Below are 14,047 nucleotides of genomic sequence, written 5' to 3'. Positions count from 1 at the left end.
TTTTCATCTAAACAGAAAGACAAAGAGCATTGGGAAATTCTGACTTTCCCTGCAGATGATACAGTATTTCCCTTCCCACATCTGACACCGAGAGCTCGGAAGGGCGAGGCGTCAAAAGGGACAATGAGAACCTTGTTTAGGTTGCCAAGAGGTCACTTTGACCCTGCTGATCAGAGTAACAGCGGCGGCCCTACAAAGTCTACTCCTGTATGTCTCAGGGTGTCCAGGTGTGTGATGTAATCCAGTACTGTATTTCCATCAAAAACCATGCTTCCGTTAGTCTTCTTAGCCATACTTGCTAGGTACTATGCTGATCCCTGATGATCTCCAGGTACCTGGGTAACCCCGACATAGTCTGGGATACTTTGATGCAAGCTCTGAGAGCAGAAGGCAGATGGCTATAAGGACTTAGTATCATGACCAGGCTCCCAATAGGAACATTGAAGGTAGAAGTCACGTTCTTGTTAGTCCCTATTTTTGTTAAGAAACTTATCTATGAGAAAATTATGTCCTATTGGTTTTAAAACATAATTTTATCACATTTATCTAACTTTAATATTTTGTTTTTATGTATATGAGTGTTATGCCTGCATGTATATCTGTGAACCACATGCATATAGTGCCTGGGGTGGAAGAAAGAGGGTGTTAGATCCCCGGGATTGCAGTTAAAGGTAGTTGTGAGCCGTCATGTGGGTGCTGAGAATCAAAACCAGGTCCTCTAAAAGATTAGTTAATGTTCTTAACCACTGAGCCATCTCTCCAGCCCCCATTTATTTGTTTGTTTGTGTATGTGTGCACAAGTGTGAGTGCGTGGGAGTGTGTATATGCGTGTGTGTATATGTGCGTACACATTTGAATGCAAGTGCATCATAGTATAGGCAGAGGAAAACTTGCAGGGGTTGGTTCTCTCTTTCAACCACAGGAGTCTTAGGATCAAATTCAAGTCATTGGGCTTTCTGGGAAGAAGCTCTGTTAGCTGCAGAGTCACCTTGCTGGCTGTTGGTTAAGATTAATAGAGTTCCTTGTTGTGACTGATGAAATGTGCTGTGTTAAGGAATTAATTCCTGGGTAAAGTTATATTCATTTTATATTATCATTAAACAGATCGCTCGCTGCTTTGATCACATCAGCACACCATGCTACCACCACCTGGTGGCAGGGTAAGCAAATGCGGAGTTTGAGTATATGAACAAACCTCTTAGAAGGTAGACTCTGCACAACTAACAGTGAGCGATGGCAAATGTCACATGGTCTGGCAAACGAATTAGAGAAAATCCAAGCAGAGAGTACTCCGGAGCAACGGCAGTCCAACCTATGTGTCTACTTAATACCAGGGAAAGCTTTCTTGATTTCCTTATTTGGTTCAGGGAGACGTTTTTCTCCCTTTTAATCTGCTTTCCTTACTGAAAATGGATATGAGCAAGGAACAGTGATTACTATCCCAGGAAGAGAAGGAATTGAGAACTTATTCCAAAGGGGTTGAAGAGATGGCTTAGTTGGTAAAGTACCTGCCATGTAATCATGAGGAGGACCTGAGTTCAAACTTAGAATCACACAAAACAAATCTGAGCAAGGTGGCTCATGCTTGTAACCCCAGTGCTGGGCAAGTAGAGACAAGCGGATCCCTGGGGCCTGAGAAGCAGGACCTAGCCAACTTGGCAAGTTACAAGTCAACGAGAGATCCTGCTGGAAAATCAGTGGACAGTCCTAAGGAATAAAGACTGAACCATCGTTTCGACGTGCACATATGTATGCACACACACATTGCATCAACACTGAGAAATGGGGCCGATATCACAACGCAGAGGTGCTCACTCCACCCCCAAGATGACAGCCAGCTACTCACCCAAGTTGTACCACATGTCTCTGATCTCGAAGCCAATCTGTCTCCTCATGTCCCCATACCTAGACACCAGGGAAAGAAAGATGCCATGTCAATCTACAGAGCCTCTAGAAGACAAACTCCAAGCTTCCATCATGGGTGGAAGGTTGTGTCCAAGTTCCAACGACATCTGCCAACAGCTGGATTTCAAGGAGAGCTCCAGGTGGAAACCATGCTCATCCCAGAAGACAGTGCATTGCTGAGAGTGCACAGAGAAGCTGTGACGAACACCCAAAACATCTCGTGTTCTTCAGTCACATGGCTCCTGGGCCTGAGGGAGTTTGTTTTCCACACATGTTGCTGTTAGCACAACCAGGCACCCCAGAGCATCCTATCCACAGAAGCAGCAGCCTCCCCATAGGAAAATGAAACCCTAGAGTCAGGGAAGGCTGCTTCCAATTTTTCCTCATTCTTCTATATCATTTTAAATGTAAGCAAGAGCTTAACACCCAAATATGTCAACAAACATTCCACCAGTTTTTGTTTATCTGGGAAAATAAATGCTAATTTTCCTCCCGGTGGGCGAAGAGAGGAGGTGTGTGTTTCATGAGTAAACAGAATTTGATGCTTCAGAAGATAAACCTTTATTAGTTTGTGAGCAATTCAACTTTTTTCTTTTAGTGCCTAAGGAAAAAGCTGATTATATTAAAAATAATAATTTGCGAAATTATCATACAGCATTGCAGCCGAGCAGCTGGATCGTTGAGCTTGCTCCGTTCGTCCTTGTGGCAGCTGAGGCGCCAGGGAAAGCTGAGCACAGATGACGGTGTCCTGGCTCTTCAGGCAAACATCCTGGCTGCTAAATCAACAGCTCCCAGCTGGCTGCCACCTTATTAAAGTCTCTGGTGCCCTAAACACCTGTCTGTCACTCACAACAGAGGGGTTACAGAGGCATGTTCATCTCAGCAGTGGAGAAAAATTATAATCCATACGACATACACGATTCCTCTATGAGGTATCTGGCATATACATATATAGGCATATGTATGTTTATGTAATACACATACTCCTTTCCAGATATATACACACATATATGCAAGTATATATACTCTTTTCCATATTATATAAAGAAAATAGAAAGTGGGATATGAGAGGGGATGAAATCTAAAGGGAGGGAAAAAATAAGAGAGGGTAATGGTATAAGTTAAAAAAATAGAAGGGAGACTGAATGGGGGTAGGAAGGAAATCAAAGAAAGGGTCTTGGGGAAGGGTGGAGTGAGGGTATATAAGAACAAACTAATGATATATATGTGTATATGTATATATGTATACATGTATATATACGTGTGTATATACCATTACTTTGTATGCCGACTAATGTATATGCATGATGTATATCCTTTCCTGGCTCCCAGCTGGGACATGCAGACTGCAACCCAGCAAGCCAGCAAGAACAGACAGGCATTCTCAGTAAATCAGGGACTCTCAGGCAGCACCGAATCCGCTGTCATTGATAGGCCTGATCCAGCCAGTGAAGACACATCACCAACAAACCCTGCAAGTCTGGGATCATGGGTGACAGGGACAGACCCTTCCACTCTTGACTCTCCCTTCAAATTGCTCAAGGGTTCTGGGACCAGAACACATTAAGTTGTCCTTCATTTTGGGGTTTCTCAGCAGCCACTGCCACCTGGGTCCAGACAAGATGCAGTTGGCATTGTGGCAACCTGGCAATGTGGCATCTTCTGCCATTTATTGGGAGAGAGGAATCACATTCACACCCAGCCGTGACTTTTCTTCTGAGGTTAATGAACTAGTCACTTCTAGCTACAAGGCCTCAGACAAGACTGGGACACATAGCATTGTGGCTGGTCGCTGTCGAAAAAAAAATGCCCTCTAGGCTTCTACGGTAATGTGTTCATTCCCTCAACCCACTAATGATGCTAGTGGTACCAAAAGTGTTAGCTCCAGCTTTGAACATCTTTCATCCAGGCTATGGGGAGGGTTTCTTTCTCAAAACACAAGACCGTCTAACAGTAGGCTTCATAGGTGTCTCTGTTTCTCTGCCCTCGACTCTTTCTCTCGGGTCCTCTACTGATTACAATTCTAACAGTCTAAAGGATGCCCTGGGATTTATTTTGCCAGCTGCAGGTTTAACATTTGTGAGTCCTGGTGGTACCCTGCCTTTCTCTAGCTGCTGTGAGAATTAAGAGTTCTATGCCTGCTCGTCAGCACAATGCTTCTCCCTTGCTGAAGGGCAGTAAAGGCCGTTGGTTTCCCCTCTCACTTATGCTTTCTGGACCCAGGTGATGATTGGGCATGGCAGTATTTGAGAACCAGGAGATTGGCAATGATCAGAGCAGGCGATTCTCATGAGAGCCAGGCCCACAGCACAAGGAGTTCAAAATAACATTTAACAGTCGAACAAGACAAGACGCCTGGAAACCAAGACAAGAAGGAGGGAGTCGCAGGGTGGAGGACAGGACTGGAGTTCCCTGGCAGTGGGCTTGATCCTTCCTTTCCATTTAATAAGAAGGCAGATCTGACGAGTCTATACAAGCTTCCTAGTCATTCCCAAGCAGAGCAGCAGCTGTCACCAGACCTCAAGAGGGCTCGCGGGAAACACTTTTACCTTCTTCTCTTGGAAGAGAAAAATGAGGATAATTGAGAGTGTCTGGTTGAAGCTCATTTCCTGGAGGCAGACCTCCGAGCTGAGGGCAACCGTGGAGATCACAGTTAAGTGACTCGCTCACAGTGCAGAGTCAGGGAACTGGCCCAAGCCTGGAGGGGAAAGCCTTGACGACTTGGCTTGGGTTACAGGGCAAAGAGAGAAGGGTGTCCAGGTCCTCAGATCATAAGCTCACATTGTTTTCTGCTCAGCACACACTCCTCTTCTTCCAAAGTGTTCCCATCTCTTACCATTCTTACAGTGTCAAGTCACTCTTCCAACGAGGAGCTCAGGACTCATGGTGCTGAGCAGATGAACCTTAGCTCCACCAAGTCAGAAGGACAAAGAGCTGAGTGACCTCATTCCTCTGTGTCCACAGGTGAGCATAGGAAAGCTGGCTTGAGAAGGTGCTTGCCCCTAGTCCAGGAAGTCCTAAGAGCCTACATCCAGCCTTAATGCCAGCACTTGGACTCCTGCATCTTTAACCCAAGAAGAGAAAATCACATCCACCACATTCAGATCTCATGTGGGATAAAGCCAACCAGAATCCAAACCTAAGCACAGTTGGGCAAACTACCTGGGCCCTCTGAGCCTCACTTTCTGTTACACATAGGGAAACAACTCTCGATGCTTGCTTTGGTGCTCTTCTGAATGCTAAGAGCAGGGTGGAACTCACTTTAGTGAAGAGATGCCAAACTTGAACAGGCTTGTCTTAACCACAGCATCTTGCTCATGATTGCAAGGGCCATTAGACTGATTCACTTAGTCACCCCTTACTGAGAACGCCAACAAGACCCAGAGGCCTCAGGAGGCCCATATCATGGCATGAGAAATAGCCTTCAATCCCAGAATCACACAGCTTATCTGCATATCTTACACACATGGTTCCTGCCAGTGTGACCTTACTTGGAAATAGGATCTGTACAATGTAATAACCTAGTTGTGACAAAGCCACAGTGGAGTAGACTGGGCCCTAAATACAAGAAGTGCTGCTCCTAGGAGGAGGGCATGCTAAGAGTCACAGACACACAGGAAAACATGAAAAGAACATAATCTGGAGATGTGCAGAGAGCGGACTGATAACACAGGCCAGGGGATGCTGAGGCCTGGGGACAGCCGGCCAAAGTCAACAGAATCCTCCACCAGCAGAAGAACCTCCACCAGCACCATCTTGATTTCAGACTCTGTCCTCATAACTGCCGGACAGCAGACTGTGACTCCCTGAGCCCTCTGTAATGGCAGGTGAACCCCAGGAACATACACAATGATCCATCCCCTTAATCCCTGGCCCAGTAAATGATTAGAATCTGGAATCTGAAAAATGATCCCCCTTAAGGAGAGACTAAAACAAGAACACTAATAGTGAGATCGGAGGGGCTCTGACACGTGACGTGTGGGTGCAGACATCTAAAGCAGACAAGGAGCCAGGCTGGAGCGGGGCGGAAGCAAGCCTAGGAAGGAGTTCTAGGGGAGAAGGAGATGAAATTCTTGAAGATGGAGTGCTGTGATTTGGACACTCTTGTCCCCAAAGGTCCATGTGCTGCAAGTTTGGTCTCCAAGGTAATAGGACAGAGAGATGGCAGACATTAAGACATCTAGATGTGGTTACATCATGAGAATACCACCCTCGGGGCTGGAGAAATGTCTTTCAAGAGACTAGCTTGGTTCTCTCAAGATTGAGTTCATCAGATCTCTTGAGAGGGAGTTATATCTCTCAGGACAGAGTTAGGTCTCCAAGAATAGATTAGTCATGGGCAGAGTACATATTTATAAAGCAAATCTGCCTGCTTCTCTCTCTCATGAGCGCTCCGCTGAACTCCTTGCTTCCCCTCCAGGCTTCGCTACCATGTTGTTACGCAGCATGAGACTCAGCAGAAGCCCTTGAAATCTCTGACCTCCAAGACGATGAGCTAATGGCAACCTTTGTACAAAGAACCCAAACTCTGTGTCAGTGACCAAGACACAGGTGAGGACCAACAGTGTTGAAAGACTTGAGGAGAGCAATCCAGAGCACTGAATGTCACACCCTGATTTAGTGACTTGTGACTTGGTTAGAGGTTCTGGAGGAGTAGAGTGTCTGTGGCCAGAGGGTCCTACGGGGTAGATGATTAGGACAACAGAGAAAGAACAGAAAGATAACCAAGAACTGGGCCTGTGGGTAGGATGAGGCATTTCTGTCTTAATGGAAAAAACAAAACAAAAGAAACAAACAAAAAAACCCACAAAAGGTAGGAGGGGATGAGACCACTGGGAATGAGCCCTGTTAGACGCAGGCTGATGTGAACATTCTGCCTGCATTAAGCTTTATTATTCTCCCCAGGACAATGCCTCATCAATGTATCTAATTAGCTTTGCCAACGCAAAGGTGGCATAGGGCTACTGCTTATGAGGTTTGTTTCCCTGGGTTTCCCTCTAATCCTTGAAGTGAATTTACTCGGAACAATTTGACTCTTTTGGAAAAAAAAATAATAAGCATGAGGATTGAATCGATCGTGTTCTGCAATGTAGACTCCTACCTTCTGATTAGACCATGCTGCAAAACGGGACTTGTCGCATCACATTTAATTCTTGTTTCCCTCAAAATCTAATCTTAGTTTTGGCACCTCAGAAGCCAGTGCCTGATGAAATGGGACAGTTTTGTTTTTGTGATGTTTTGGTTCAGCTGCAAAACAAGTCTTAGGAGGTTAAAGATTTCACAAGGAAAAATATGGGTAAGTAAAAGAGTTAGGCTTGTCCAATGCCCCCCCCCCCCCACCTCCGGCTGTGATGCCATTGTGAGAGGGAATTTCTTGCAAACACTTGCAAAAGCACTGTGCTGAATGACATCCACCTTTAACCCCAGCACTCCTGAAGCAGAGGCAGGAGGATTCCTGTGCCTTTGAGATTAGCCTGATGTACATAGTGAATTTCAGGACAGCCAGGGCTTCGTAGAAAGACCCCTGTCTCAAACAAACAAACAAACAAACAAACAAACAACAAAACAAAAACATGCAACAGCAATTCACAAATCCAGAACAAAGTTGGGTCCTGAGAATGGAGTTCCCTTGTCATGTGACATATTGATGTTGTCAAATGACTGTGAATTTAAAGTTAACTCTTCTGCATTGTATTTATATGTCCTGAACCCCAATAATGCAAAAAGCTTGGGGAGGGTGGATGAGAGTCCAAAGCAGCATTCTCCCGATGTCTGTCCCTGGGAGCCACCAGCACCAAGGCTGTGTTAAGGTTTGGACTAGCAGCATTTTCTTATTATGGACTTTGATTCCTTGAAGTTTTTTATTTTGAGGTTTATAAGCAAGTCTTCCTCTTATTTGGTGGTTGATATACTCAGTTTTGCGTGGTGATGCTTTGTTTGTGTTTTAACAAATAAAGCTTGCCTGAAGATTACAGTGCAGAGCTAAGCCACTAGAGGTCAGGCAGCGGTGGCACACACTTTTAATCCTAGAAGTTGGGAGACAGAGGCAGAAGGATCTCTGTTAGTTCAAGGCCACCCTGGGCTACACAAAACTGATCAAATTTAAAAGAGAGACAGAACTCACAGAAAGGTGATCCCAGCATTTGGGATCACACACCATTAATCCCAGTACTAGGGAGGAGGAGACAGGAGCGATATGGCTAGGTGGAGAGAAGAATATAAGGGAGGAGGAGACAGGAGCTCAGATGCAGTCTGAGGATTAGTAGAGACAGGATCACTCCTTCAGTCTGAGGATTCCATAGAGGTAAAAGGTCTCTCTAATGGCTGGCTGCGCTGCTTCTCTGATCTTCAGGAAAGCTTTATTTATTAAAACACAAAACATCACTACAGTTCTGAGTATGGTGTGGTTTGCTTTTCTTTTTTGTGTGTCTTATACCCAGGTACGTAGGGCATGAATAAGTAGGTCTTCTGATTCCAGAATCTTCTACTTTTCTGAGCCATGGTGAGGCAGACCAGGCAGGGAAAAAAAGAAGACCGAGGTTGCCCACTCAGATGTGCCCGAGAGAAGCTGATAGGCCACACGTGGACAGTCCAGAGGGCATGAATTGGAGGACATGAATCTACCTCAGACCCAAGGCTTTCCCCTAGACATAATTAAACATAAGTACCTAAGATCAGCTACTACCTCAGACCACTGGGGTTAACTTCATATCTCTTCCCTCTGAGGAGCCAGCCCCCAACACTTCCAAGTCAGTGCCTCTCTGCTAGAAGATTGGGCCATGTCCTCTGGGGTGCAATGTCAGTCAAGCAGGCAGACATCTCAGTTTTCATCTAACCCGCATCTAAAGTCCACACTATCTGGTAGCTTCTGCTTTCTAGGCTGTGCCCTGCAGGCCAGCCTCCAGCTTTCAAGGTCCTGGTGACAACCTTATGCTGTTCTGACTCCATTCACTGCTTTGGCTTCGCTTTCCACTAGACAATGAATGTCTTCCCCTTGGGATCCACTTTCCCTCCTTCCCCTGCATCAGGACCATACTTGCCTGAGCACAGAAGAGGCCTAATACTGTTCCGCTAAAGAAGCTAAAGGGATGATATCTAGGGGCTCAATGCACCCAGTAAATTAAATGAGTTTGGGCAGGAAGTTCTGAGATACTTCTAAAGCTGTGTACTATTTAGATGATGCTTGAAAACGTACTATCAGGTGACTAAGGCCATTAACATGAGTTGCACCCTCTATGAAGCTGATTTGGTGTCTCTTCAGCTTATAAGTCATGTTGGGTTTATCACAGACAGGAGCACACTGTGCCCTTGACGGGCAGTCACTGCCACATGCAGTCTGTGTCCTACTGAGGCCCAAATATCTCATGGAATTTACAAAGAAAATCAGGCTTTCTCCCTGAGAAACCCTTGAGAACACACAGAAGCACAGCCCCGGAGTCTCTTAATAGCATGTCTAAGAGAGACAGAAAGACCTGACCCAGAGTCCCTGTGGGCCGCGGAAAGGGAGACGTCAGAGGGTTGTGTTTAATTTTCTTTGGCTCCGTGGCCTTTGACTCCATAGAGCAAAGACTTTGTCTGGAGATCAGGGTCCTGCTAAAGCAATCGTTGTTGCTGCTGAAGTTCGGACTGTTAATATAGCAGCATGAGGACAGCCCAGCATAGAGCTACTACCCTGGTCTCCAAAGTGCTCAGCATCAAAGCCTCCAGAAGCAGCATCGTATTTAAAAGCATCTCTTCCCCAGTAGGCATCTGTGGTGGTTTGAATGAAAATGGTCCCCATAGAAAGTGACACTATTAGGAGGTGTGGCCTTGTTGGAGTAGGTGTGGTCTTGTTGGAGGAAGTCACTGTAGGGGTGGCCTTTAAGGTCTCATATGCTCAAGCTATGCCCAGTGGGACACCAGTCTCTTTCTGTTGCCTGTGGATCAAGATGTAGGACTCTCAGCTCCTTCTCCAGCACGATATCTGCCTTCATGCTGCCATGTCCCACCATGATGATAATGGACTGAACCTCTGAGATAGTAAGGCAGCCCCAGCGAAATGTTTTCCTCTATAAGATTTGCTGTGGTCATGGTGTCTCTTCACAGCAGTAGAAACCCTAACAAAGACAGCATCCATCTCTAAGAGTAAGAAGTAGAGGTGCTTCATATTAAATGGGCTCTCAAGTCAGTCAGTACTAGGTTAGGGTGCCAGAGCCTCCTCTCAGTGTGCACAACCCACATGGACTGCTGAACAAATGGGACAAATGGTGAGAGCCTGTGTGACAAGGAGCTGAGGTGGCCTCGGGGAGCCACACTGACAGCTGCTTCTAAAATAGCGGTTCCTACTATCGGGAGAGCAACAATACAAGGAGCCCTTCTCACGAGCCCTGTGACTGTCAGAAAGTGGGCACTTCGTGTAGGGTTAGTCTCCAGCATGCATAGCTGGTAAAAGTCTGTCCCTGGGCACAGGGAGCCATGCTGAGCAATTAAGTCCTGAAAAGGTTCCAAAGAGTCACAGGTGGGTGCTACCTTGCCCCAGTGTGCTTGGTCTGGCAGGTACATCTGTCACTTCTAAATAATAGTCATTGTCTACAGTCATGGCTCTTGGGGTCAGCCACCTGAGGGAGCCAAAGGAGATCCGGTCAGGAGCAAGCAGATTTGCAGACAGGGTTTCTCTGATAGTCAAGCAGTTAAATTCACCCTGGGCACAGAGCTGCCAAGGCTGGAATCTGCCTTCATGAGTGAGATAAGGTAGGTGGCCCATGGCGAGCCTCTGTGCTTTACCTTGCTCATATGGAAAACACGGGTGATGGGAGGACTTACTGAATGAAGAATCATGCTCTTGAATGATTGTATGTGAACCCCCCCCCACATATAGATGTATGCACGGTGCTTAGACAGCTGCTGGCACGTGAACTAATCTCAGTATTGTGTACAGAAACACGTCTCACACTCCAGAGATCATGTGCTTTCCATTTCCCAGGAAGGAAGGCAGAAACTTGTTGACGATGAGAAGCAGAGCACTCTCTCTTCCCATTCCAAGACTCCTCTGGCATCCTCTAACCTCAGCATCTCAGAAGGACCATGCAGGGCGGAGGAATAGTCAGAATATTGCAAAGGTATTATACATAGGATGACCCAGAAATATGGGCACCATTTCAGAGTCTTCTGGGGAGTCCCCATTGAGTGAAATCTGGACCAGGATGACATTAGTGGGACTTAGGCAGAAGAGGAGCTAAAAACCTCAGGATGCCACAATTGTGGGAAGCAACCAGTGTCTTCCTTTCTCTGTAAATCGTGTGTTTGTGTGTGTGTGTGAGAGAGAGAAAGAGAGAGAGAGAGAGAGACCGTGTGTGTGTGTGTGAGAGAGAGAGGAGCCCAGAGACTGTGTGTGTGTGTGTGTGAGAGAGAGAAAGAGAGAGACCATGTGTGTATGTGTGTGTGTGTGTGAGAGAGAGAGACCATGTGTGTGTGTGTGAGAGAGAGAGAGATCATGTGTGTGTGTATGTGTGTGTGTGTGAGAGAGAGAGACCGTGTGTGTGTGTGTGTGTGTGTGTGTGAGAGAGAGAGAGAGAGAGGAGCCCAGAGACCATGTGTATGTGTGTGTGTGTGTGAGAGAGAGAGAGACCATGTGTGTGTGTGTGAGAGAGAGAGAGATCATGTGTGTGTGTATGTGTGTGTGTGTGAGAGAGAGAGAGACCGTGTGTGTGTGTGTGTGTGTGTGTGTGTGTGTGAGAGAGAGAGAGAGAGAGAGAGAGAGAGAGAGAGACCATGTGAGTGAATGTAAGCAGAGATGAGAGGTATCAGACCTCCCCTTTCATATGCTTTGAGAAAAGGTTTCTTGTTGGCTGCTGTGTAAGCTTGAAAACTTCAAGGGATTGCCCCCTCCTTTCTGTCTCTCATCCCACCATATAAGCTCTGAAATTACAAATGTGCACCACTGTGTCTGACTTTACAGGTGTTCCGGGGATTTGAACTCAGATACTTATACTTGAGCAGCAAGCATCTAACCCACCGAGCCATCTCCTCAGCCCATGGTCTTCTTTTTTGACATAGGAACAGGATCATTCAGGATGCCCTCCAGCAGCACAAGGATCTTGGCCTGCATGCAGCTTCTTCAATGACACACAGGCTAATCTAGCCCACCCAAAACAGAGGAAGACAAATGACTTTTGTGTCAGGAAGGAAACCCCCGGACAGTTCTGCACCAGCAGGCTGGGCAGGCCTAGCAGCGCTGATGGCTTTCAAGAGAGCCCTCTATTGTAGAAGCAATTGGAAAACTAGGCAATAGAGTAAACCACATGTGTAATGACATCAGAAGAGTGCTCGGCAAAAGTCATTATCTCCAGAAACTCAAATGCTATGTCGCAAAAACCATCTCCAATCACACTGACTTTGAACCTACCGGGATGAATCCTGCAATTTTTAGATCTTGATTCACGGGTTACAAAGGCGACACTGGATCTGTGATTTGAAGCCACCCTTTCATTACACTGTGATTACGTCTCAATTTGTACCCAGTTGGCTTAGAGGAGACATGGAAATTAGGGTAATAAGCAGGAGGCTCCTGCCCGCAGCAGCAGAGCTGGGGGAACGACTTACTTGTTGAAGATTTTGGCTCTCTTAGCACTTGAAAAATTCTCCAGCTGCAGGGACTCTTGAGTGAGGAAAGCTACAGCCAGGTGAAAATAGTTGTTCCACAGCTGAAAACCAAAACACAGGAGATGCAGAGACGCTAAGTTGTGGAATAGCTTAACAATGGATCTCAGAGAGGCTCTGGGCAACTGTCATCCTGAAATGCTAAAGAACATGTATCACTGCAAGCCAGCCCTCAGGTGTGGTGACTAAGTGTGAAGGTCAGTTCACCAGGGCAACTCCTGTAATGTCTGCCTGAGCCTCAGTTTCTTCACCAATAACACAAGGTTGTTAGTAGTATCTACCTGAGCAGGCTTCCTGGAAGGCACAGGCATGATGACCTGTAGGGGCAGTGGACACTGACAAGGCGGTGCTGAGCACGCATTGAGTACTGCATGGTTTTAGCTCTGTTAGCATGTGATGCTGCCCCTCTCTGAAGAACAGTATACACGTGCAAGATTTACGACTTTTTATTATACCAAAATTATGCATACACCAGATAATTAGGGAAAACACGTAAAAAGATCAAACCTCCATTTCAAGGATTTATGGACTATATACGATTTGAAGGATGATCTTTGGAAAGACATTGTAGATGCCAGTTTTTCTCATTTACAAACCAGGGATAATATTCAAATGCAATCGATAGCTACAAAGAGTCACATAAAGATGAGACGTTCTTATTACCAGCTCTGAGTTTAATGGCCTGTGAAAGGTAGGAACTCAAGCGCATCCCCAGGATTTGAGAATGTGTGTGGCCCCCCTTTACCTCGCTCTTCCTGGGAAATGGCCTTGCCTACAGTGCCGCTGACCGCCACAGAACTAACCCAGGATGCATTGGTCACCCATCTTAGGATGCTCTCAGCTACAGTAGGATGAGCAGATGTCCTGAACCTCAGAATGCTCAGAGTTTAATAGCTAGAACCAGAAGACCAGTACAGGATGGGAGAAAGACAGACTGCAGAAAATGCCCCCCAAAATGATGCAACTTTTCTAAGTTCCCAAGTCTAGCAATTCCACTTGACATCCCATCAACTTGACTTTCCGGAAGCTCTACTGACAAGCGCAAGAACTGTACGAAAGGAGCCAGGTCAATTTTATTTATTTAGTACTACTACTGTTACTATTTTTATTATTGAGACAGGGATTCTTTGTGTAGCCTCGGCACTGTCCTGGAACTAGCTCTATAGGCCTCAAACTTACAGTGATTTTCCTGCCTCTGCTTCCTGAGTGCCAGGATTAAAGGCGTGCACCACCACCACCTGGCAAATTTGTGGGGGGCGGGCAGTAGGACAATTCTTAGCAGAAAATCAACTGGGAGATGCAGACTCCGCTGTCTAGCTATAGAGCTGAAATAATTAGCGAAGCCTCTGTGTGAACAACACAGAAAACAGAATCCACACGAGCGCAGGTTTGCAATTCGAAAATGGCAGCATGTCCAATAGCTGGAGACAGAGCAACCTAATCACGAACTACAAGTGCGGAGAGTAAAGACAGACCTTGATCCTAACACTAGCTACAGATGTCC

General features: G+C 46.2%; 1 protein-coding gene across 2 annotated transcripts in view; it reads right to left on the bottom strand.

Moving 5' to 3' along the window:
* Window positions 1-14,047, bottom strand: part of Dock1 (dedicator of cytokinesis 1) — a 496,042-nt gene that overhangs the window by 83,285 nt on the left and 398,710 nt on the right. For both annotated transcript variants that reach the window (XM_075972578.1, XM_075972577.1), the window contains exons 31-32: window positions 12,487-12,587; window positions 1,847-1,905 (exon numbers count right to left, since the gene is read on the bottom strand). In XM_075972578.1, coding sequence (XP_075828693.1) covers window positions 1,847-1,905; window positions 12,487-12,587 — 160 coding nt within the window. The remainder of the gene's footprint in view (window positions 1-1,846; window positions 1,906-12,486; window positions 12,588-14,047) is intronic.

The sequence above is a fragment of the Microtus pennsylvanicus genome, chromosome 5, assembly GCF_037038515.1.
Source record: "Microtus pennsylvanicus isolate mMicPen1 chromosome 5, mMicPen1.hap1, whole genome shotgun sequence".
Lineage (NCBI taxonomy): Eukaryota > Metazoa > Chordata > Mammalia > Rodentia > Cricetidae > Microtus > Microtus pennsylvanicus.
Note: the sequence above shows the minus strand (reverse complement) of the source record. Positions and strands in the feature narration are given on the sequence as shown.